This window comes from Trachemys scripta, chromosome 1 (assembly GCF_013100865.1).
Source record: "Trachemys scripta elegans isolate TJP31775 chromosome 1, CAS_Tse_1.0, whole genome shotgun sequence".
Classification (NCBI taxonomy): Eukaryota; Metazoa; Chordata; order Testudines; family Emydidae; genus Trachemys; species Trachemys scripta.
Window position 1 is genome coordinate 181,005,135 of NC_048298.1, and position 25,508 is coordinate 181,030,642.

Genomic DNA, 25,508 nt, shown 5'->3' on the forward strand with positions numbered 1-25,508 from the left:
AGCTTAGGTGCTCACCATGTCTGATCATCTGGGCATATTAACCAATCAAATATTTTTGCCTACTTCAGCATGACAACACATGAATCCTTCATGTGAGCCTGGGGATCCTGTTCAAGGTGATAAGATTCAGTGCAGGAAAGCATTTGATTTTAGTAGGCACCTTGCCCTCAGAGATTCTCAGGCTCTTCTGACTATCATGAACATATATATGGGGGAAAAATAAGTCCACCTTCAACGGAATGAAACATCAGAAATTTACTAAACATTGGTCACTTAGAAAATAAAAATGACCACAAGCTGGAAAAAGTCTGATAGGAAAAGGCTGAATAATCAAAAGACACAGAGCGAGACTGTGGGATTTAATAAGTAATATTCTGGTCCTTGATTTGTATCTGTCTTGTGATGCTGCACTGAAACCAACCTGGAAGTATATGAATGCCTTCCACATTAATTGAAGTGGCCCCAGTGCACCCAAAGGAGTCTCTGGCTCTTTGGATTATAGGCAGCTCTACTTGGGCTACGTTTTTGTGTATGGTTAGTTTGCTATTTGGGGAATGCTGTCCTTTCTTTCTATTAGCATATTCAGATAAATTTGATGAAAAGACAGTTACCTTTCCCATAACTGGTATTCTTCAAGATGTGTTGCTCATGTCTATTCCACAATAGGTGTGCGTGCTCGCCACGTGCACCGGTGCCGGAAGTTTTTCCCCTAGCAGTACCCATACGGGAGCGCGCTAGCGACCCCTAGAGTGGCGCTTCAATGGCATGGTATAAGGGGCGCTGCGTGCTCCCCCCACCCTCAGTTCCTTCTTGTCAGACGACTCAGACAGAGGGAAAGGAGAGAGGGATGTGGAATAGACATGAGCAACACACCTCGAAGAACACCAGTTATGGAAAAGGTAACTGTCTTTTCTTCTTCGAGTGATTGCTCATGTGTATTCCACAATAGGTGATTCCAAGCTATATCTGTTGGACGTGGGTAGGAGTTCACAAATTCTCGGGACGGAGCACAGCCCTGCCAAACCTAGTGTCCACCCTGCCCTGAGAGACAATCACATAATGCGAGGTGAACGTGTGAACTGAAGAACAAGTGGCAGCCCTGCAAATGTCCAGAATGAGGACATGGGCCAAAAAGGCAGCCGATGAGGCCTGTGCCCTAGTCGAGTACGTCTTGACAATTGGTGGTGGAGGGATTCCCGCCAGGTCATAACAGGTATGGATGCACGAGGTGATCCTGAGTGGAGATCGGCCGACCTTTCATGTGCTTGGCCGAGGTGATGAAGAGTTGCGAGGACTTTCTGAGCTGCTTAGTCCACTCCAGGTAAAAAGCCAGAGCCCGTCTCACATCCAGGGTGTGGGGGCGGCGCTCCTTGCTGGACGCATGGGGCTTGGGGCAGAGGACCGGCAGAAAAATATCCTGACCCATGTGATAGGCAGAGACTACCTTTGGGAGGAATGAAGGGTGTGTGCGGAGCTTATCTTTATGAAACACCGTGTACAGGGGCTTGGAGATCAGGGCCCTGAGTTCCGAGACCCACCTAGCCGACCTGATCGCAACCAGGAAGGCCACTTTCCACAAGAGGTGTGACCAGGAGCATGTGGCTAGTGGCTCAAACGGGGGCCCCGTCAGATAGGCCAACACCAGGTTTAAGTCCCACTGCAGGATTGGAGGCCTAACATACGGGAAGAGGCAATCCAACCCCTTAAGGAATCGGCCAGTCATAGCATGGGAGAATATTGTGTGGCCCTGCACCAGCAGATGGAAGGCTGATATGGCTGCCAGGTGCACCTTGTCTGATGAGGGCGCTAGGCCCTGGGCTCTAAGGTGAAAGAAGTAGTCCAGAATAAGCGGTATCGGGGCAGCCACCAGGGAAATGCCACACTCGTCCGCTCATCTGGAAAACTGAGAACACTTTGCCAAGTAGGCTCGGCATGTGGAGGGCCGCCGGCTTTCTAGAAGGACACACTGAACCCCTTCCGAGCACGTCCTTTCCTCCCTACCTAACCATTGAGTAGCCATGCTATGAGGTGGAGTGCTGCTAGGGTGGGGTGGAGGAGGTGGCCCTGGTCCTGGGAGAGCAGGTCTCAGCGGGAGGGCAATGGTGGGGTTACTGCCACGCCTGTGAGGGCCTTGTACCAATGATGCCTGGGCCATGCCATTCCTCTACCAAAGACTGAACGAACAAGCTGTTTCGAGCAAAGCTGGAGGAGAGCAGTTCCGAAGCACCTTCAGTGGTGGCAAGAAGGAACTGAGGGTGGGAGGAGTGTGCAGCACCCCTTTTACTGCGCCATGGAGGCGCCACACCAGGGGTCGCTAGGGCACTCCCCTACAGGTACTACTAGGGGAAGAACTTCCGACACTGGTGCACGTGGCGAGCACACACACCTATTGTGGAGTACACATGAGAAATCACTCGAAGAACCACCCTCTGCCCTGATACAGGCCCTCCAAACATTCCCAATATTTCAGAAAAAAAAAAAATAGTTCATTTCCAGTTTGGTTGAAGGTTTATTTTGAATGGGGTTGGTTCCTATTCCAATCTCCCAAAACCTGTTTGCCCATTTCTACTTGGAACCAAGATACTCGTGCAGTATCAAAAGTTTATACTGTTACAATTCTGGTGTAACTACTCACTACAGCTGGGATGGTCAAAGTGGCCTAAGGGGGAATGGGGTTCCCAACTCCTTCTGAAGATAAATCTTAATGTCATTGAAAACTTTCCCCTACAGTGGTAACACTGTAAATTGTGAGGCTCTCCACTGCAATTCAACTGCTAAGTATAAAAGTATATAGACTGATATCTGGCAGCTAAAAGAGCAACAGTAAAAGCAGAAAATAATAATTCCCCAACACAAATATGCTTCCAAATTTTACCACAGCTAGCATGGTTCGTATTTTATTTGCAACCCCAATTGGTCTGCTTGTAATTGTGTTTTTCTTTACCTGGATAACAGCCTTCTTATCAGCCTTTGGCAAGTTCTTTGCTTGGCGTTCCGCTTCTTCCCATTCCCTCATGACCTAAACACCAACAAAACATGGAGCATAACTTTTGAGTTTTTCTCTGATGGTTTGGGATTTAGTAACAGTCAAATAACATAGTGCAGATAATCATCTCTTTTTCTCCCCTTATAAAGAATAGTTGCAACTTTAACAGAGTCTTGTTGTCAATTTAAAAACAAGAAATGGATCACCGTGTCTGAACATCATTCAAGTTCTCTCAACTTGAGGTTGCTAGAAGTGAAGCAATGCATTAACTGTAGATGTTTAACAGACCCTCCAGCATCAGCAGAGGAAGTAGAGTTACTAGATGGATTAACATACTGACCTTTTCATCTCAGAGAAAAATAAGCATTTTAAATCTATTTTATGTCCTCAGTTAAAATGAACCAATTTCAACTGATTCTAAAAGGCATTCATTCACATCACAAACTCTTCTAGTTTTTGACGGAATATATTAGCTGGCTTTTGATCAGACCAGGGCAAGACTATGTGCAATTTCTGCTAGTCTGTTCTGTACGCATGCTGAACACAAAGAACTGAGCTTACTTGTATCCCAAGTACAATATTGGCAGAACGATATAGGAAAACTTGCAGTAGGCTTATTTTGAACAGTCTGAAAGGTCACCTGCCACGGGGAACGAAAAGCAATACTCTCTTGCAAAGGGGGGCAACTGCTGTTTCCTTCTCTGACTGTGTGTTCTATATGTGCCATTTGAAATCACTGTAAATTGTTATCAAAAACATGACCTTGCTCATGAATGTCCCCATTTCATTCCTAGGCAGCAATCTTTTAAGACAGCACCTTATGTGCATTAGTAGAACTTCTTCCACTGAACACTGCATGTGCAAACAGTGACTTCTGTTTGCACTATTGTAAATAAATAAATAAAGAATCCCCCCAACTTTCCTGCAAAATACACAGGTTTCCCTTCCCTGTCCCTCAATGGAAAATGCAGCCTTCATGACATTTAGAACAGAAACTCATTAAAATACTTTTTCCAAAGGGCAGGCGTGACAGGGTCCCCGAGGTGCAACCTGGGCTGTGGGATCGCTGAGCCCTCCAAACCCACTAACCTGGGCTGCCTCTCACATTGTGATGCTGATGTCAAGCTACAAGCCTCTGACAGGCACTGCACATACACAGCCATCCACAGGCCAGGACACACCCAACTGAGTTGTGTGAACGATCTCCCAGCCACTCATGCACTATCAATAGAGAGGCTCCAGCCAATTCCCCTCAGCTCCCCAACCTTGCACCCCACAACTGTGCCATCTTGCACTGGTCAGAAGCCTGGCCAGTGTAAGCTCATTACCTAGTTCACCACTCCGACAAAAGGGTAGCGCATGTGCACCAGCCCTTGGTTAATCTGAGCTGAGATTTCCCAAGCAGTTCAGCTACAACACACTGTTTTTAAGTAAAATATAAAATAGATTTATTAACTACAGAAAGCTAAATGTTAAGTGATTATAAGTGGTAGGTATAAAGGTCAGAAACAATTACCTCAAGAAATAAAAATAGAAACACACATTTTAAATCCTAAACTTTTAGTCTAAGCCAGAGTTGAATCAAACAATGTCTCACTCTGACAGATGGTACAAGGCAGGCTACAGTTCCTCAATAAACAGGCTGGGGCTAACCTTCCAGGGCTGGGACCAATCTTTCCTAGTTGAAAGTCTTTTTTCTCCAGACCTTCTTCCAGGTGTTGAGATGGGGGCAGGGAGGAGGGAAAAGAGAGAGAGAGGCGCCAAATAATTTTGTCACTTCCCCTCTTTTATACCTTCTTTCAGCTTGTGGAAAGATCTTGCTGTGACGAGGGGTTCAGGCAGTCCCCACTGGTCAAGCAGTCTCTATTGCATATGTGCCTTCTCTAAGGAGTCTCTGGGATAGTGGATTCTCTTCTTGATGGGTGTTGATGAGCCATTAACACTGTATGGTTATAGATGGCTACTCAATGGTTGTAACGGAAAGGCTGGTTGTGGGTGCTCCCAACCTCACAACATATTTCAGTAACACACATAGTAATACTTCATATCTTCACATACAATGATAGTACACACAATCCAACAGGATATTAACGTTCAACAGATCAAGACTTTTAAAATGATGCCTCACAAGATATACTTTGTACAAAACATATTAATCATATCACCATGGTGAATATGGAGATTCCAGGGTGCTGCTTTGAGGTACAGAGTGTCACAGGACGAAAAATATAGGGTTCACATTTACACATGCTATTTAGAAAGAAAGGAAAAAGATTCACCGTATATGCATTTCTAATACACTTTAAGGTTGAACTGCAATTTTGTTATAATGCATGTCTACGATGGAAAGACATTAACTTGAAAAAAGCAATGCACATTGTTCCTCCTGAAAATGAGATGACTCCTTTCAAATTAGGCTATTTTGTTTTATATAGGGGTGTTTCTGGTCTTCAACAATGACTGGCCAAAGAGTAGTGAAATGTATTTTAGTAGCCAGTGTAATGCTGCGAATCCTAAAGTAAGCAAGTTTTTCACTGCCTGCTTCTGGACTTCAGAGGCATATTGTTTTTGAACTGATTAGGAGCAGTGTGGCTGGTATTTAGATAATGGTTAGAAGCTCAGAGGTCATACTGTGACTGAAAAATATTTAAAAACAAATAGACCTGAAATTATTTAACTTGTAAGTCATGGCCTAGACCTCAATAAACTTCTACTAGCATCTATCAGTTGAAATCAGAAGCCCTAAGAACATACATGAAGTGATAGTTCAAGCATACTCCATCAATTACAGGCTCTTTTAACTGGAAAACTAACTATCCTATTTTGGCTAGTCCCAGAAATGTGGAACAAGAAAGGTGGAGGAGTTACTTATCTTGTACAGTAATTTGAGTTCTAAGATGTGTGCTCAATTGGAGATTTTTGTCATCAGCGTCTGCAGGTCCACATCTGTGCCCCCTAGTCACCCTCATGCCCCAATACAAAAGTATATAGGGAAAGATCGACCCACCACCACATCTGTTCCTTCTCAATCACGGAAGTCCCAAGAAAGAGACTCCAAGGCAGACAGGAAGGAGGGTAGGTAGTGGAGCACCCCTACGGACAGACATCTCAAGGAACTCAAGTTATTGTGCAAGAGAAGTAACCTCTCCTTCAACTAGTGTCCTAGATTCCCAAGAAGTACCTCCATCAGGGAGAAGGGTGCCAAGGAAGCAGATATAGTACAGACCATAGGAAAGCTGTGTCAGTCCTGGGATCAGGCATGAGAACATAATGCTGGTAAAATGTATGAGGTGAACACCAGGTGGCTGCCCTACAGATGTCTGAAATGGGTACATTTTTGAGAAGTGCTACAGAGGTAGACCTTGCCCTGGTGGAATGAGCAATAACTCTCAGAGGAGAACCACCCCCTTTTTAGCTTTACAGCATCTGTAATCCATTTGGACAGTCTTTGAATAGAGATCAGATGTCCTTTAATTTGTTCTGCAAAAGAGACAAAGAATTTAGCGGATGCCTTTTGCCTTTTGTCAAGGCAAAAGCTTTTTTAATGTCCAGTGTATAGAGGCTCCATTCTTCTCTTGAAGAGTGAGGCTTGGGGTAAAATACTAGTAGGTAAATTTCTTCATTAACATGGAATTCAGACGAGTTTAGGAAGGAAGTGAGAGTGGACACAGAGTCAACACCATAGATGGTGAGTCCGTCTTTAAGGACTGACGTTCCCCCACCCTCCTGGAGGAAGTAATGGTGACAAGGAATGAGATCTTTAGGGACAAATGAAGGAGGAAACAACTCCCCAGATGTTCAAATGTAGAGCATTGAAAACTAAGGCGATGTCCCATGATGGGATTGTTTCCTTGATAGGAAGGAAAAGGTTGAATAGGCTTTTGCAATGGTGGGGTGGGCAAAGACTTAATCCTCTATGGAGGGTGAAATGCTGTGATGGAAGTGTGCACCCCAAACTATGAGGGAGGCATCTGTGGTGATAATCCTCATGGGAGGGGCAGTAATAATAATTAATAATAATAATTAATGGAGATATCCCATCTCCTAGAACTGGAAGGGACCTTGAAAGGTCATAAGAGTCCAGCCCCCTGCCTTCACTAGCAGGACCAAGTACTTATTTTGCCCCAGATCCCCAAGTGGCCCCCTCAAGGATTGAACTCTCAACCCTGGGTTTAGCAGGCCAATGCTCAAACCACTGAGCTATCCCTCCCCCCCTACCAATGGAATTCCTATGCATACCTTTTGAGGATCCTTCCACTAGTTCATAGAATTGAGGACCTTCTGAGGTCTGGACACCTGCTTAGATAGATTGTGTCTGTTGGCTGTATAGACGGTTCTCAACCATGCTTAAGGACACAGAGTGAAGTTTTGCTAAGGGAGTCACAAACGTGCAGGCTGCTACATGGCTCAGAAGTTGCCAGCACATCCTTGCGGTGTTTAATGGACCCTCTTGTATTGTTGAGACAAGGTTGGCCATTGTGGTGAATTGGTCCCTGGTTCAGTATGCTCTGGCAAAAAGAGGAGTCCAGAGTGGCTCTGATGAAGTCCATATGTTGTGTGGTGTTAGTTAGACTTCTCCAAGTTGAAGCGGAGACCCAGAGAGTGATACAGAGACAGGGCCTTGCTGGTTGCTTTGAGAAGTGAGGGGCCCTTTTGGAGCTGATTGTCCCGGTAGGGAAAGACTATGATGCCTTTCTAGTGAAGATAGGCTGCTGCTGCTGACAGAACTTTGGTAAAGACTTTTGGGGTGGCAGAGAGGCCAAAGAGTAGGATGCAATACTGGTAGTGGTCCCTGTCTACCACAAAATGTAGGAATAGTTTGTGTGAGGGATGAATGGTGACATGAAAATAAATATCCTAAAGGCTGAGGGAAACAAACCAATCTCCTGGATCCAGAGAGGGAACTGCTGTTGTTAGTTAGAGTCACCATTCTGAACCATTGGGAGTGGACAAAAGTATTTAAAGTCCTGAGGTCCAGGATGAATCTCAATCCCCCTCTTTTCTTCAGGACGAGGAAGTACCAAGAATAGAACCCTTTCCCGATGAAGTCTGGTGGGACAAGTTTGATTGCCCCCAGAACTAGGAGGGATTGTACCTCCTGCCATAAGAAGTCTTTGTGAGCGGTGTCCCTGAGGGATTTGGGGAAGGGGTTGGAATAGGGGCAGGGAGGGGGCGGAGTTGGGGTGGGGACTTTGGGGAAGGGGCAGGGTCTCATGGAAGAGGTGGAGTGGGGGCAGAGGGGTGGGCTTTTGTACCTTTATATGAAAAGGTGTCCATGGTGCGACCCTCAGGCCAATGTACTAGTTCTCATGTGGCACTCGTGGTGATCTGAGTTTGAGATCCCTGGTATACAGGGTGGTACAATGCATTAAGTGCACATTAAGCACTTGTCTCTTTAGGTCATGATTTTGGTGGCCTTAAAAACTTGCCCAGACCATACAGGCAATTTCTGATTAGAAGACTAAATTATCATGAATGCTGCAAATTATGAGAGAACATGGAAACTACAGCATTAATTCAAGTCACTGTGCCTTTCTAAAACACCATGGTACGTGTTAAGTCTTGAGCATCAGCCTAGATTAGCAACTCTATATGATCTTTTTTTCCTTTAGTGGCTTTAAATCAGACCTTTAACATCTCTTTAATATTCCTTTTCACTCTGAATTTGCAGTTAGAAGTTTTTGAAAAGAACATTTATTTGCCAAACAATTGATCTTTGTCCTCAAAACTAACCTTGAAATTTGAAGTCAAAGCCATTTTGCTAATCCACATGATGAAAACAAGCATTGTAGGCAATGTGATAAGGACATATTTGGCTAGACCAGGTTTCACAGCCTGTTATCATTTCCCTAAATCCTTCAGGGTACAGGAGGTGAGATTATAAAGTGACAGCTCACACAGCCTGACTGAGGAGATGAAAATTCTGGGATCCAGAGTTCAACTCTGGTGCAGTGAGAATGAATGGCTTGTGGAAAAAGTAGAATAGCATGATTATCTTTAGAAACAACATTCAGTGTAGTATTTGCACAAGCAGTATTTTAAGGGTTGGATTTTTGCAATCAGTCAAATCTAAAGTGCCCAAAGCTATTTACACTAGCTGATGAGAAAAAAATCATCTTTTTTTGCCAGCAGCCATCTCTACAACCCAAAGAAAACTTCTATTTTTTTTAGATCACAGGTATAGAGAAATTATGACAATCCAACAAAAAACTGTTAGCATCTGTGTGAGAACAAACAACTGCAACAAGAAATATCATTCTGAAGACATACATTTGAAGAAAAAGGCTGCCTCAGGATCATGAAGTTGTCTCCTATGTGCTTATAAAGATATTCTCCTTCATTGAAAGAACAAAGCTATCAAGGCCATACAGATTTATGGCACTTCAAAGACTTGGCTGTTTCATGCCGGGAAAATCACAACTTCTAGGTTGAGATTTAAGACGCAAGGCATTTCAAAGTCAAACAGTCCTCATGGTTCAGGACACACTGCATGCTATACTTTTTGGGGGGGATGGGAGGGTAAGAGGGATACGAGGAGAAAAGGGAAGAGGGAGTAACAAAAATGTTATTTATTATTAAGACAAATGCTAATCACCCAAATCCCATTATACTTTGACCAGAGGAATTTATTCTGGCTATATTTTCTAGTGCATGGAAGGTCTACCTATACAGAGGATATATATATATGCTAATTTGTATGAAATCAATCATGCTAGTACAGATATCTATCTCAGGAAAAGGTTTTATTCAGAATGCCAAAATCACAACACCAAGGTGAATATCTGTCGAGGGCTTTCTTCCTAGATTTTGAGGTTGTGGCTTCCCTTGGTACTACCACGGGAGTAACCTCAACAATCTCCAAAGAACTGTGGTTCAGCAGCTAAGGAGGCACTGCTACTACTGAAAAAGCATTAACCAGGCTTGAGTGGAAAAGGATTCCCCATATGCAGCAGGATCATACAGACTCTGGGTGAGAGGAGGCAGTGCGTCCTATGGGCTATGGTGGGGAGAATCATAGAATCTTAGGACTGGAATGGACCTCGAGAGGTCATCTAGTCCAGTCCCCAGCACTCATGGCAGGACTAAGTATTATCTAGACCGTCCCTGACAGGTATTTGTCTAACCTGCTCTTAAAAATCTCCAGTGATGGAGGTTCCACAACCTCCCTAAGCAATTTATTCCAGAGCTTAATCACCCTGACAGTTAGAAAGTTTTTTCCTAATGTCCTCCCTTGCAACAATTTAAGCCCATTGCTTCTTGTCCTATCCTCAGATGTCAAGGAGAACAATTTTTCTCTTTCCTCCTTGTAACAACTTTTTATGTACTTGAAAACTGTGATGTCCCCCTCTCACTCTTCTCTTCATACTAAAACCCAATTTTTGAAATCTTTCCCCAGAGGTCATGTTTTCTAGACCTTTAATCGTTAATGTTGCTTTTCTCTAGACTTTCTCCAATTTGTTCACATCTTTCCTGAAATGTGGTGCCCAGAACTGGACACAGTTCTCCAGTTGAGGCCTAATCAGCGTGCAGTAGAATGGAAGAATTACTTCTTGTGTCTTGCTTACAACACTCCTGCTAATACATCCGAGAATGCTGTTGGCTTTTTTTTTTTTTTTTTGGCAAGAGTTACACTGTTCACTCGTATTTAGCTTGTGATCTACTATAGCCCCCAGACCCTTTTCTGCACTACTATTTCCTAGGCACTCGTTTCCCATTTTGTATGTGTGCAATTGTTTGTTCCTTCCTACGTGGAGTACTTTGCATTTGTTCTTATTGAATTTCATCCTGTTTACTTCAGACCATTTCTCCAGTTTGTCCAGATCATTTTGAATTTTAATCCTATTCTCCAAACCACTTGCAAATCCCTCCCAGCTTGGTATCATCCACAAACTTTATAAGTTCATTCTCTATGCTATTATCTAAAATAATTTATGAAGATATTGAACAGAACTGGACCTGGAGGACCCTTCTTAATGTACTTTTCCAGCTTGACTGTGAAACACTGATAACTACTTTCCGACCAGTTATGCACCTACCCTATAGTAGCTCCATCTAAGTTGTATTTCCCTAGTTTGTTTATGAGAAGGTCAAGAGAGACAGTATTAAAGCCTTACTAAAGTCAAGATATACCAGGTCTACTGCTTTCCCCCTATCCACAAGGCTTATTACCGTTAGGCACCATTAGGCTGGTTTGACATGATTTGTCCTTAACAAATCCATGCTGTTACTTGTCACCTTATTGTCTTCTACGTGTTTGCAAACTGATTGCTTAATTATTTGCTCCAGTCTTTCTGGGTACTGACTGGTCCGTAATTCCGCACGTTGTCCTTACTTCCCTTTTTATAGATTGGCATTACAACAGAGGTTCTGAAACTGGGGGTCGGGACCCCTCAGAGGGTCGCAAGGTTATTACATGGGGGGTCGTGAGCGGTCAGCCTCCACCCCAAACCCCGCTTTGCCTCCAGCGTTTATAATGGTGTTAAATATAAAAAAATGTGTTTTTAATTTATAAGGGGTGGTTGCACTCAGCGGCTTGCTATGTGAAAGGGGTCACCAGTACAAAAGTTTGAGAACCACTGCATTAGAAAGCCACAACTACCACTGTGAGTGTGTGGGGGGGTCCCAACAGCGCATGATACCCTGACAGCAGCACCAGAGCCTGCCCACTGAATGTGGGGAATACAAAAAAAAGTCAGGCTGTGAATCATATTTGCCAACCTACCCACCCCATAGCTGGCATTGACTGCTGCTTCAGTGTGGTGCCGAATGGCCAGCAGAAACTGGGTTTTCACACTGGTGGTGGGCAGCAGGGATGGGCCCACCAAGACTACTGCCCTGAACCTGGCTGATGAGGGAGACATGGACCATTAACATCTGGTACAGGGAGTAGCAGCAGCCCATCTGAATTGTATGTTTTATGGGTATCACGTGGGACACTGGAGAGTTGATGACCTCGGAGCCACCATCTCAGGAAGGAAAGCTGTCCTATGCTATATAATATACATTTAAAAAACCCATAAAAGACCATACCAACATCTTCCCACGACACACAAAGCCTGGCCCCCCACAGCAATATCAGGGAATTAGCTTCTGAACAGCCTAGAGGCAGAACCATCCTCTGCTGGTATTCTAGAAGTTTTAAATCTCACCTCTCACATACGCAACCCAAATGTTCAAAGTTACACTGAAGGATGAATAATAGAATTCAGCACTTTGGTTTGGAACTACTTTATATTTTGTTTGTTAAATTACACTATTGCTACAGAAATAACTCAAAACCCTAAGAAAGCATTAATCTTAAATTGAAGACAGTAGAGTGTTTGATGCACCTACCCAAAAATCTGACTTGCATGGTAAACAGGACTATGCTTGGAGATGAAACATTATTTTTAAACTGTTCCGAATCCCAACATAAACTATGATTTCTAAAATACTGCTGAATTTCAAGCAGAATAATTTGTAAAGCCTCAATATGCTTGGGGGAAAACAAACATACTGCTCTCCTTTGACTAAAATACAACAGCTGGTGCCGTCAGGCTAGTTACCAACCAAACCTAAATAGATGTTTTAAATACCAGGAAACAGGAAAGGAAGAGGAGGAGAGGAAGAGGGGTGCACGTGTGCATCTGTAACCAGTGGACACAGAGAAGAGAGAGAACTGGAAAGGAAGAATCCCATCAGGACAAGAAATAAGAACTAGGGCAGATTGAAATTGATGAAGTTGTGTTGACAAAATAGTAAAAATGTTTAAATGTCATATTTGGATGGACTAATAACTATCTTGTCAGCACAGAAGCATGGTTTTCTTGATGATGGCTTTTTGGGGTTTTTTTTGGTACTTCTGTTGGTAAAAACTAAAATATGCCACCGTATTAATAATGATTTTTATTACAGTAGTGCCTAAATACCCCCAGTAGGCCTCACTGTACTAAGTGCTTTTCAAACTATAGTAAGGGACAGTTCATATCCTGAAGAGTTTATAATCTAAGTGATAGAGACAAATGATGGGTGAAAGAAGGTAGTTTTATCTTCCAGTTACAGACGTGGAATTCAAGAGCTTAAAAACCATATTTTAAAAGGTAGGTAGGTTCCTAATTCACACTAAAACCAACAGGAGTTAGGTGCCTCAATACTTAAAAAAAATATGGCTCTAAGTGACTTGTCTGACATCAAACAAAACACCAGTGGCAGACACAGGAATGGACCAAGATTTCCCAAGTCTTGGTCACCATCCTAGCCATGTGATCATGCTTTTTCATAGAGGAAGATCTGAGGCACAGAGCTGTGTCAAGATATTAAACAATCACAATACAAGACTCTGATCTGACTTTACAGTGCTCCTCTGGGAGTTCCAATCAATGAACCAACTCAGTCATAGAGGGAAACAATTTGAGTCAAAACAAATTTGAAGATTTTCACATGGCAGGAAAATAATTTATTTTTGAGAGTTTCACAGTAAGCAAAGGGAAACCATAGATGGATTTTGTGTGAGAATACACTGATCTGTTGCTATTAGTCTCACTTTAAGCAAATGTGGGGTAATAAAGGCATCCAAACCAATCAAAGACTGTCACTGTCATTCTACCTGACCTGCTGGGGATAAATTATGAGCAGGAGCAGATGAGAGACAGATGCAAAAGTCTGCATGTAGTTGGAGATAGGATGAGGGAAGGCAAATAGAAATTATTTATACTATCAGTTTTTCTAACATTGCAAATCTTAGCCCCTCAGTTCTCACTCTTCGTGGGGAAAAAAGTCAGATGATGAGAAGAGTGCACAAGTCAATGGGATACTTGAAGCATAAGTAAAAACTAATTTTTAAGAAGATTTTTAATATTTCAGACTCCCTTTAAATAGTTTCCCAGCAGTATGACATTTTACTTCATTTATAAAGATAGCAAAAATGCTTGTTAACATGTATTTTAACAGAATTTTAATTTAAAGTTTTCTGGAGTTACAATTTCTCTGCTTTTCCTGTTAATCGATATAATTCCAAGTACTATCATTGTTTTTTAATTGCATGCTCTATCCATACTGCTTACTGGGCGATTACACATTTGATTAGTTCTCCTATATGAACCTTTCAGCTGTGTGGAAAATATAAACAGAGTTTATGCAAACGTCATTCTTAAAGGTTAAGTCAAACACAATTAAAACTTAGACCAAATTGTAAGGAATAATTAAGAAAAATCTCATCTCTTTATACCAGAGGTGGGCAAATTACTGCCCACAGGCCACATCTGGCCCGCAGAACCCTCCTGCCCAGCCCCTGAGCTCCTGGCCTGGGAGGCTAGCCCCCGTCCCCTCCCCACTGTTCCCCCTCTCCCACAGCCTCAGCTCACTCTGCTGCCGGCGCAATGCTCTGGGCACCAGGGCTGCAAGGACCTGGGGCAGTGCAGCTGCAGAGCCCAGCCTGACACGGTGCTCTGAGCTGTGCGGTGGCGACGGCGTGGCTGGCTCCAGCTGGGCGGCGCGTCTGTAGCACTGCCAGCCACCGGTGCTCCAGGCAGTGCGGAAAGGGGGCAGGGAGCAGCGGGGGTTGGATAGAGGGCAGGGGAGTTCGGGGTGGTGGTCAGGGGTGTGGATAGGGGTCGGGGCAGTCAGAGGGCAGGGAACAGGGGGGTTGAATGGGGGCAGGACTCCCGAGAGGGCAATCAGGAATGAGAGGAGGGGTTGGATGGGGCGGCTGGGGGGCAGTCAGGGTTGGGGGTTCTGGGGGCGGTCGGGGGATGGGGAGCGGGAGTGGTGGATGGAGCAGGGGTCCTGCGGAGGGGGGCCCATCAGGGAACAGGGGGTTGGATGGGGCAGGAGTTCCAGGGGGGCAGATGGGGGGTGGGGGAAAGACGGGCCACGACCCCCTCCCCTAACTGGCCCTCCATAGAATTTCCAAAACTCGATGCGGCCCTCAGGCCAAAAAGTTTGCCTGCCCCTGCTTTATACACTGCCTTTTATTTGCAAAGCTACTCTCCTTGGCTATGCAGTAATTTTAAGATACTGCTTGCAGCTGGCCACTTAAAGAATGCTATTATTGATAGATTCTCTTTGTGTGATAGGCTATACCAGGATGTATTATAAAAGAATATATTCCATTATTGCAGTCTCACCAAGAGCTTGTTACTAAGAGTTTCAGATGAGACTACTAAACTTCCATTGGAGTTCAGTGAATAATTTCCTCTCTACCTCTGCTTATCTACTGGAGACAAGGGGCACTCCCATGCTAGTCCAACCCAGAGCTTGAGGGCAGCTTTGAATTAGGCTCTCTTATGTATTAGTACAATGGACAAATTTGCAGCACTATCAGCTTGGCCACCAAACTAATTTTAATTAAGATGGTGATTTTTTTGAAAGGCAAACGAGATCAGTCCTTTAATGTTTTAATGGGTTTATTTCAGAATTTTCCTTTTCTTTATTTGGAAGTGATAATGTCCATTTGTTATGCTGCTGGTGAGGTATAGGTCAAATAGTCAAGAATATACCCCTCTGCCCTAATAGTTTGCTGTCATATTTGCTTTGTGTAAATTTAAAACAAAGAGTCAGGTATCAATGACTTGTCTTGTTTACCTGTAGAGTGCCAAACATAATTATAGTGCTTTATTAATAAGTAGGGTGAACTTGTTTCACTTACTCTTCATAGGTCTGAAAATTTCACTCATGCTTGTAGGTTAGTGGGTTTGCATTATGCAGGAGAAAAGGCGGAATACAGGAGAACGGAAAAAAGTAGTAAAATCCAATAGGGTAAAGGAGCAGAGAATGGAAGTTATAATGTAAAAATTACAGTACAAATAGAAGGTCTTAGTCCTGTTTTCAAGGTAGAAGGCAAGGGCTGCTCTGATGTCTAGCTGGTCTCCTCTCTAGAAGCATGAGCTTTTGGGTAGAACACTGGTAGGCGAATCTCTTGATTAATGTGATATTCCAAAGAGACCTTTGGGAGGAAGCGAGGATGGGGATGCAGTACAACCTTGTCATTTCAGAAGATGGCAGATGGACAATCAGCCATGAGAAAGCCAAGCTCTCCCATTTGACTAGCTGAAGTGATGGTTATGAGGAATGAAGTCTTGAGGGAGAGGTGGAGAGAACAGGTAGCCATCAGTTCAAAGGGAGACTTCCTCCAGGCATTATAAACCAAACTGAAGTCCTGTTGGGGGGACTGGGTTCTATACAGGCAGAAACTGCATAAGCCTCTGAGGAATCTAGCTGTAGTAGGGTGGCAAAGACTGTGAAGCCTTTGATGGGTGAGTGTAAGGTGGTGATAGTGGCCAAATATACTCTGATTGATCTCATAGATAGACCTTGAATTCTTAAATCCAAAAGGTAGTCCAGGATTTTGGAATGCGGAATCACTAAGGTTTGGGAAGAGTGAAGAGAAAATCAGGAATGGTAGCATTTCCACTTCTGAATGCAAGTCTTGCGACTGACTGGGCCTTCTCTGAACAGGTTAGCTCCATGCTCAAGAACCATCTAGCAACCATGATTTCAAGTTCTAGGAGGAGAGGTTGGGATGGATCAGGATTCCTGAGTTCTGTGACAGGAGATCTTTCCTAAGAGGAAGTAGAAGAGACATTATCACAGAGAGGTAAAAGAGGTTCAAGTACCACACTCGTCTTGACCAGAACAGCACTTGCTGTAGAAGGGAGAGGATCCTTTTTCAGAGCTCTAGATCTTCTCCTCTGAAAGTTCAAAGGTCTGGGAAACACTTGTTATTGGTTGTAATGGAGTGGCCTAGATTGCTCCGATGGGAGACCTAATAAACTGATTCTTTGTTGCAGGAATGTAAATTCCCAGAGACCATAAGGCAGCTTTCGAGGCTATCAGAGTGTGGAGGGAGAAGTCCGTATCAGAGCTGAAGAACTTGGGTCCTTCAAAGGGAAGGTCTTCAGCTGTACTCTGCACCTCCCTCAGGAGGCCAAAAGACTGGAACTAGGATACGCTCTACATAACTGCGGTCATGGCTCGGAATCTAGATGATGTGCCTGCGAAATCTAGGGCCCTTTGGAGGAAGGTTCTGGCTATCAGCTGACCCACCTGAAATTGTTCCCGCTAGTTCTGTGGCAGATGTTCAATGAAATGAGTGAACGTGGAATATGTATTAAAGTCATATTTCACCAACAGAGCTTGGTAGTTTGCTACACAAAATTGGAGAGCTGCCCAAGAAATAGCTTTTCTAACTCAGGAGGTCTAAACATTTGGATTCCTTATCATATGGAGAGGGTCTGGAATCGGCCTGTCTATTGCCTTTGTTAGCCTTGTCCATCTTCAAAGAAATAGGGGTGGGGTGGAAAAGAAATGTTCCATTCCCTTGGCCAGAATATACTATTTTTTATCTGCTGTCTTATGTAGTGGGCAAATATCTGTCAGACTGTGCAAAAGGCGATAACTGACCCCATTTATTGGGACAGCAACCTTTCCCTGAGAGAGGATATTTAAAATGTCCATCAACGAGTGTTGAGACTCCTAGACCTCCTCTAACAGGATCTGGAGGGATTCCACTAGGCATTTCATGAGGTCTTGAAAGGCCCAAAAGTCATCAGTGTAAACAGGTGGTAGAGGCATTACCTCCTTGCTCAAGCATGTGGAGGACTTAGCTGGTGGGGGTGAGTTTCCCTCCATCTGTGGCTCCTGCTGCTTCTGGGTGTTTCCTGAAGCTGAGGGGGCATAAGGTACCAGAGGGAGATCATGTGATACTGGATGGAGATTCTGTGGTACTGAAGGGTCGGTCAGTTGGTGCCTGTGAATGATGCGGTACCGGCAGGTATTAGGGTCTCTTTCTATATGGAACCCTTATAAAATTGTTCACCAAGGTGACTCCAGGGATTCCAACAAGCTAATTGAGGGGGGATGTAGGGGATCCCCATGAATCGTCATAGCCCCTAGCTTTAGGACGTCTGGTAGGGTCCTAAAGAGCTTCTCCAGAGTACTGCCTGAGTGGGGTGCGGTGGTAAGGTGCCGAAAAAGAGCCCTGTACTGAGACAGCAGAGACCAAGATTCGGTCCCTGGACTGAAGGACAAGCTTCAGAAATAGGTGCCGATACTGAAGGCTGGAAGTTCAGCCATCTAGGTAGTACCAAGGAAGGGGTCTGGTAGAGGGCTGTAGCAGGGGAGAGTCCAGTACCTCCAGAACAAACAAGTCTCCCAGGGAAATAAATCTGAATGGTATCCAGAAGCCTGAGTTGGTACCAAGGCCTGGTGATGCTGAGATGGTGAGCACAGTACCGTGAGGCTCATAGAGGAGCTTCTCTAACCTCAGAGCCCAGAGAGGGAGATGATAGTAACAGGGTGTGCATCTCTCAGTGCCTGGAAGGAGTCGTCGTCTTTTTAGAAGCCCTAGCCTCCGAGGGTGCTGCTGCCAGCAGGGTGGCCTGGGATACTGAGGCCAAAGTTGAGCCCCTCTGGCACTAATGAACACTCCATTAGAAGGAGCTTCAGTCTAGCCTCTATATCTTTTCAACATCTGCCTTTAAAGACCTGTACAGACCTTCAACTTAAATGGGAAGTTGATGTCTCTGAGGCAGCAGAGACATCTTGAATGTCTGTCACTATGGGGAAAAGACCTGTGGCAAGTCTGGCAGGATGTGATGAAGTGTTCACACCACACTTGCCCTGAAAGGGTTAATGAAGACTAAGAAGGGGGCTAATTAATATAACTGGCCACAGCTGAGAGGAATCAAGTAGCTAAATATTCCCCAGACCGAGTGAGGGAGCCTAGATGGGAAGGAATGGGCTGGGCTGGATTTATAGAGGCAGGAAATTGGCAGATGAGGGGGCTGCTGGGAAAGCCTGTAGAAACTCTCTGGGAGCAGTGTCTGGAGGCTGCAGAGACGTAGCCTGCAGTTGCTCCCTGGGAGGAGGGAGTGTTCAAGCTGGCAGACCCAGAGAATGAAAGGAGAGCCAGAAGGTTAGGAAAGGGCTCAGAGAAACAAGGCAAGGACCAGGGTAGAACAGACCTTGACTGCTGACTAAAGGGTCCTTAAGCCAGAACCTGAAGTAGAAGGTGCGTTTGGGTTCCTCAACCAGCCACTGGGGAAGTGGCACTGGGGGGCAGTGAGTAGGAAGACTGCCTGAGCCTATTCGCAAGAAGAGACTTTCCAACCCCAGAAGGGGAAACCATTAGGTAACCTGGCTGGAGGGCCAAGTCTTAAAGAGGCCGCAGCAGCTCATGGAGTGAGAGAGGGGCTGCAGACCCAGAAAGAGAGGTGGAGGACGGCTTGCAATGTCGGGAAGGGACATCGACCTTGTGAGCTATTCCCTAGAGTGACCAGGAGGAGATGCCATCCTAATGGTGCACAACCCACCCCATCACACAGGGCTTAAACACCCGGATCTTTGTAATAACCCAAGAGGCAGTGGACCAAAGAAAATGAGAGAAAACAGGAAAAAAAAGGAAGGGGAACTCTCTTCTAAACACAACTGTATAAGACTGAAGAAATAAAAATAACTATAAAAATAAGGGAAAAAATTCTAGAATGATAAACTAAGCGCAAAAGGAAGCTGAGAATAAATGGACATGCAATTGTTCCATCGAGTTGCAGGCAGTTGAGAAGGAATTAAGTGGCAGCATGCCTGCGCCTCCTCATATGCCCTTTTTTGGATGCATAAGGTACTGCTCTGAGCAGGTGCAGGCCTGCAGATGCTGCTTTGCATTCTCCAGTCGAGAGTTCACACACGTGTGCGTACCCTATGATCAAGCACGCACAGGGACATATACTTGAAGAAGATGGGAACAGTTGGTCTCTCTACTCCGCTGCAGACTGGAAGAGCAGCAGGTAAAAGACACATGAGTTTCCCCAAAATACAGGAAGTCAAGGAATTCATTAATTCTGTGACCCATCTGACAAGACACCAGCCTTAATTATGAACAACCAGTATAACTTACTTGAGACATTCTTTCACGATGCTTGGCTTCGAGTCTCTCTTTGGCTTTCTGGAAATAGGCATGCTCATTCTCATCACCAGGTGTCTCCAAGTATTTGTCAACAGCATCAGGAGTGCTGGCGGCTGTGGTGGGGACTAGGGTAGGAGTTTTATAGGAGAAAGGGAAAAAAGCACAATTTAAGTTTAGTATAAATAAAGTTCATTTGAACACAGGAATGAACATTGTTCTTTTTCCAGTAGACTGAAGTCATTCAAGTAACTTCAGTCAGGAGACTAGCTTTATAAAACTTCTATATCAAATATATATAAAAAATTGTGGCAGAGGAGAAAGATTTCACCCTTTTTTATAACTCAGGAAAAACTCTTCCACTCAGTACGTTACTTAACAGATTATGAGCTATTGGCAAAGGAAACATGCAAAGAGAAAACACACTTGGCACTACCTAAAATACATAAACTGACAGCAGACACATTTTTCAAAACCACATGCTTTATTTATTTATAAAGATTAAAAACAAACGTACAACAAAACAAACACACTTTAAAGCATCTACAGAGACCATATAAACCACAACCAACTGCAGTCCAAGGACATTCTATTCAAAATCCCTCTCACTGACATTCTGTCCTCAAAGATGTGCTTTGTTCCCAATAACATGGATTAAAAAACCCTATGCCGTTTAGCTGATCAGTGCATTGGAGGGTTAACAAGAATACTTGTTTTTTTAAAAGACACTCCTGAGAGATAATCAACCTATTCTTCCGTGATTCAGTAGCAACCATCAACTAACAAGGGAAAAAACATTTTCTAGTAGAGATTTACTGAAAATCATGGACTCCACAACCATCTGCTATACTGCATTTTTAGGGTTATTCCATAATTTTTTATTGCACTCTACCATATTTTGAACTTTTTAAGATTTCATTTAAACAAAATGCACCTGTTGCAAAGGTACAGCCATAATAACAATAGAAACAAATACAACCCTCCAGGCAAACACCAGCTGCAAAAAGTTGGACCCTTCTCTACTACATTTATATATAGTCCTTAAAGCCTGATTGGCCTAATATTTTTCTTACCAAATACAGTAACTCCTCACTTAATGTTGTAGTTATGTTCTTGAAAAATGTGACTTTAAGCAAAACAATGTTAAGTGAATCCAATTTCCTCATAAGAATTAATGTGGGGGGGGGGGGGGGGGGAGAGGGGTTAGGTTCCAGGAAAAAAAATTTCACTAGACAAAAGACTATCTATCTATGTGTACACACACACACACACACACACACACACACACACACAGTATAAGTACATTGTTTTTTTAAGTAGATCAGCAAGTTGAGACAGCAGCTGCTGCCAGCAAGCTCCCTCTGTCCTGAGCCCTGTCCACCCCCTGCTCTATGGAGATTGGGTAAGCGGTGGGTAGGAGCAGGGAGGAGGGGAACACCCTGATATTACCCCTACCCACAGCAAGCAGGAGACTCCGGGGAGCAGCTCCAAGGCAGAGGGCAGGAGCAGCACATGGCAGGGGGGGAGGGACAGCTGAACTGCCAGCAATTGATAGCCTGCTGGGTGGCTGCTGCACCGGGAACTTAGGGGAGTGGGGAGCTGATGGGCGGCTGCCGGTCCACTCTGCTTCCAAGCTCCCACCACTAGCTCCAATGGGCTGCTCTTCCTGCAAGCAGTGGACAAAGCAGGGGGTTGCCTAACAACGTTATAAGGGAGCATCGCGCAACTTTAAACAAGTATGTTCTCTAATTGATCAGCAACGAAACAACGTTAACCGGGACGACTAAGTGAGGAGTTACCGTACAGACAATTTCTTTTTACTATTTTTATTTTAAACTCTCCTGTTCCTTGCCAGAAACCCCAATGTGAATGGAATGTTAAATTATACAATTACAATGCCAAAAAGAGTCAAGAAATGCAAAAGCTATAATATTTTCTACTTGGAGTCATTATTAATTATGATGTAATGTAAATATAGCCCTATAATTCAGTCACTTACACATATTCACCCACATGGTTAGTAACCAACATACATTTATTAATCATAATATTTTGTACATATGTAGTGTACAATAGTTCTTAAAACAATCCTGTGAGGAAAGTAAGGCGTTATTCCCATTTTACAGATAAGGAAACTGAGACACAAAGGTTCACTTACTTGCCTAACATCATGTAATCGGACAGTTTCAGAGTCAAGATTAGAACTCAGGAAAGTCCTGGCCCCTGATTCTTTGCTACGCTCATCAGACTAATCTGCCTCCAGTTGTCACACCACTAAACATAATTTTCACCCACAAGCATACAACTTACATGGCTTGTGCTGGACGCCCATGCTGTTTTTATTACAAAACTTTTATAGAGTGTCTTAAATTTACAAGATGCTTTACAAATGCAAGACAAGGCAAATAATTTGTTTCAGATTAAGACATTCCTGCTATGGTACAATGTTCTCTATTGGAAAATGTATTAGCACTGATGAATTCCAACTATAATCATTTGGAACTTCAATTGAGCGAAGAGAAAACTTCTTGTGTTTTTCTTAAATCATTTCAAAAATGCAACTTTCTACCTTTGTGGTTAATGTTTGCCACAATCATATTTGATTTCCTCCATGTATTTCTCTTTGCTGAAACTACAGTTAATAAAACTTATTAAAAATGAAAAAAGTAAAATACAAATATGTATCACAAATAAAAGTTTTAAGTGGAAAAAAGTGATTGAATGAAATATTTGTGCAACAAATATGTATGCAAATTTAACCTTTAATTTATTGACACAAAAAAGATCATGGGCATTTGGAATAATATAAAATCAATCAAGCCATGTATACATTTAAGGACAGATTTTCAAGAGCTCTTCTTCCATGTAGTTATCTAAATAAGTAGCAGATTTTCAGAAGTGTTCAATCCCCAGTTTTCAGTGGGATACTTATGATCAGATTTTCTAAAGAGCTCAGCATATTGGATGCTGAGCTGTTTTGAAAATCTGGACCCAACTGTGTGTGCTGAGCACTTACCAAAAAAACCAAAAAAAACAAACAAACAAACAAACAACCAACAACAATCTGGCCACTAGGTGTGTACCCTAACAAAATTCACATCTGTGATTCTTCACTGATGCTACTCCACCCATGGTAGTAACTGTGGAAGTTGTAGCTAAGAGACAGATCAGACTTTTTTACCAACATATCACTTAACCCTGCTCAGAACAGGTACCATTGGTGGAAAATAACGGCTATGAAGTTTGCTAGTAGAGGTACAGTCAATGACACTGCATCAAACAAACAATGTAGATCAAACTTACAAGACTGGGGGACTGTATCCTGAAATAGAGTTACACTGAAAAAGGACACAGGTGTCACCAGGATACACAATTGAACAACTGCTCCCAGTAAGATATTGTAGCTATGAAGGATAAAGCTATCTTTGGATGTATAAGCACAGGAACATCAAGAAGGACTAAAGGGGTGGTATTACCTCTGTATATGGAATTAGTGAGATCATTACTAGTATACTTTATCCAGTTCTGGAGTCCAAAGGATGTTGAAAAATGAATAAGGTTCAGAAAAGAGCCACAAAAATGATTTGAGGTCTGGAAAATATGTCTTACAGCAAGGGGCTTAAGAAGCTCAGTCTATTTAGTTTATCCAAGAAAAAGTTAAACCACAACAATCACAAGAACCTATATAGGGAAGAGATTTCCGATAGCAGACCATTCTTTAATTTAGCAGAAAAAGGCATAATAAGGCCTAATGGCTGGAAGCCCAAGCTAGATAAATTCAGACCAGAAATAAGTTGCATATTTTTAACAGTGATGGTAATTAAGCTTGGGGTGGGGTGGAGTGGGGGGAGAGGGCCTGAAATGTACCCAGGGACATGGTGGATTCTCCATTACTTGAATCTTTAAACCAAGACTGGATGTCTTTCTAAAGATAAGCTATAGCTCAGCCACAAGGGAGGGGTGAGGTTCAATGGACTGTTTTATGCAGGAGTCCTTCTGGCCTTTCTCTATTAATCTTATCTGCTGTTGCTAACAGAACTGGTGGAACATCCAACACCAACCACCTTACTGCTGTCACACACAATGCACCACATACAGAGGCCGTAAGCATCCCTGCAAGCACTGAAACATCAGGAATATTTGCATGTTATCCCAGAGTACTCCCTTAGGCAGCTGGCATGATGCCTGTAATATACATCCATTTGCACCTGTTCTCATTTTTGGTTTGTTCCATTGATTTCTTTGAATGGTCCATCCTGCCCGAGAAGCTACGTGCGCATTTCAAAGGGCACAGCCTATGCTGTACTATGCACCCACACTTGCAACTAGGATGAAATAGTCACCAGTGACCTCTAGACCCAATGCCAGACCACATGTGGCCTGGTATCTATTAAGACAAGCACTGCCACCTTTGGGTCCCTCTGCCTGAGGAGATAAGGAGCCCGATTTTATCTTTTTTATCTTCAATTTTTAAGTTTTAGCTCTGGTCCCTCCCATTTTATTTTCCAGATGAAATAACAGATTTCCCCTCTCTCGAGTTCTCTCCCTGGGAGACAGAAGCAGAAGTGATCTAGATCAGGGACTGGAGCGAGGCCGCCCCTCCAGATGCTTCCATAGGGCCCAGTACATTCCTCCTTACCTACCTAATGCAGTGGAACCTCTGTGGCATACATGGACAGTGACAAATAGGGGCCGGAGAGAACATCGGAAGCCTGCATATAGCCATTAGACCAGTGACCCATCCAGTGCTCTGAGCTGTCAAAGGCATCACTGAAGAGTGGGCAGGAGCACTGTGGGAATATCAAACGAAATGATAAAGCTGACACATCAGTGCTTGCTGTCAACACTAATCCAGCACCAGTCCAAGTAGAATCCTAGTGGTGGTGCGAATGCTTGGCACCACTGATAGAAATATTGTGTGGATGGGTGGCATGTTACAGGTGCACTAAGCATCTGCTAAGTTTAACATCGCCACGTACAAATATCTGAAAAGTATAAACATCAAGGACAGAGAGGAATTATTTAAGATTGTACAGAAAGTCTAATTAAGAGTGAAGGAATTAAAGTGATCAAAGGAAAAGTTTAGAGGGTCTATTAGAACAGAATATTAACAACAGAGAAGTTAATTAGAATGTGGAATAGTCTCCCAGTTGAAAAGGGAAACGTTTTCTTGCTTGTGTCATTTAAAATTAGCACTCGCTTACCTGTAGGGAGCAATCCTGCACTGTCAGTGGATGAATAAAATAACAATTTAAAAATAATAGGCAGAACACCAGTTAATCTGGCATAAGAGACTAGTAAAAACTTCCTTTAAAAAACAGAGGTCTGCTTAAAAATCAAAGTCACCACACAATTTATTTATTTAGTTTATTCACAAAGTCCCAAAACAATGATATGAGAGTTCCCCACTTATATCTCTCAAAGAGTATCAAAACCCACAGAGCTGGACTAATAGCAGTTTAAAGATTCCGGATTTAAAACAATCGACAAAAAAAAGAACACGACGAAGAAGAAACAATTACAACAGTACCGCTCTACTCTTACATAAGCAGAAGTATTTGTTAAAATCCTTAATTGCTCCCTTTCATGCAAGTTTTAATTTTCCTTTGAATAATTTGGGGACATTAGATGACAGAGGTGTATCAC

At 43.4% G+C, this 25,508-nt stretch overlaps 1 protein-coding gene across 4 annotated transcripts in view; it reads right to left on the minus strand.

Moving 5' to 3' along the window:
• APP (amyloid beta precursor protein) overlaps nucleotides 1-25,508 on the minus strand; it is a 325,530-nt gene that overhangs the window by 80,808 nt on the left and 219,214 nt on the right. For all 4 annotated transcript variants that reach the window (XM_034793108.1, XM_034793091.1, XM_034793084.1 and 1 more), the window contains 2 exons: nucleotides 19,857-19,990; nucleotides 2,945-3,019 (listed from right to left, as the gene is read on the minus strand). In XM_034793108.1, coding sequence (XP_034648999.1) covers nucleotides 2,945-3,019; nucleotides 19,857-19,990 — 209 coding nt within the window. The remainder of the gene's footprint in view (nucleotides 1-2,944; nucleotides 3,020-19,856; nucleotides 19,991-25,508) is intronic.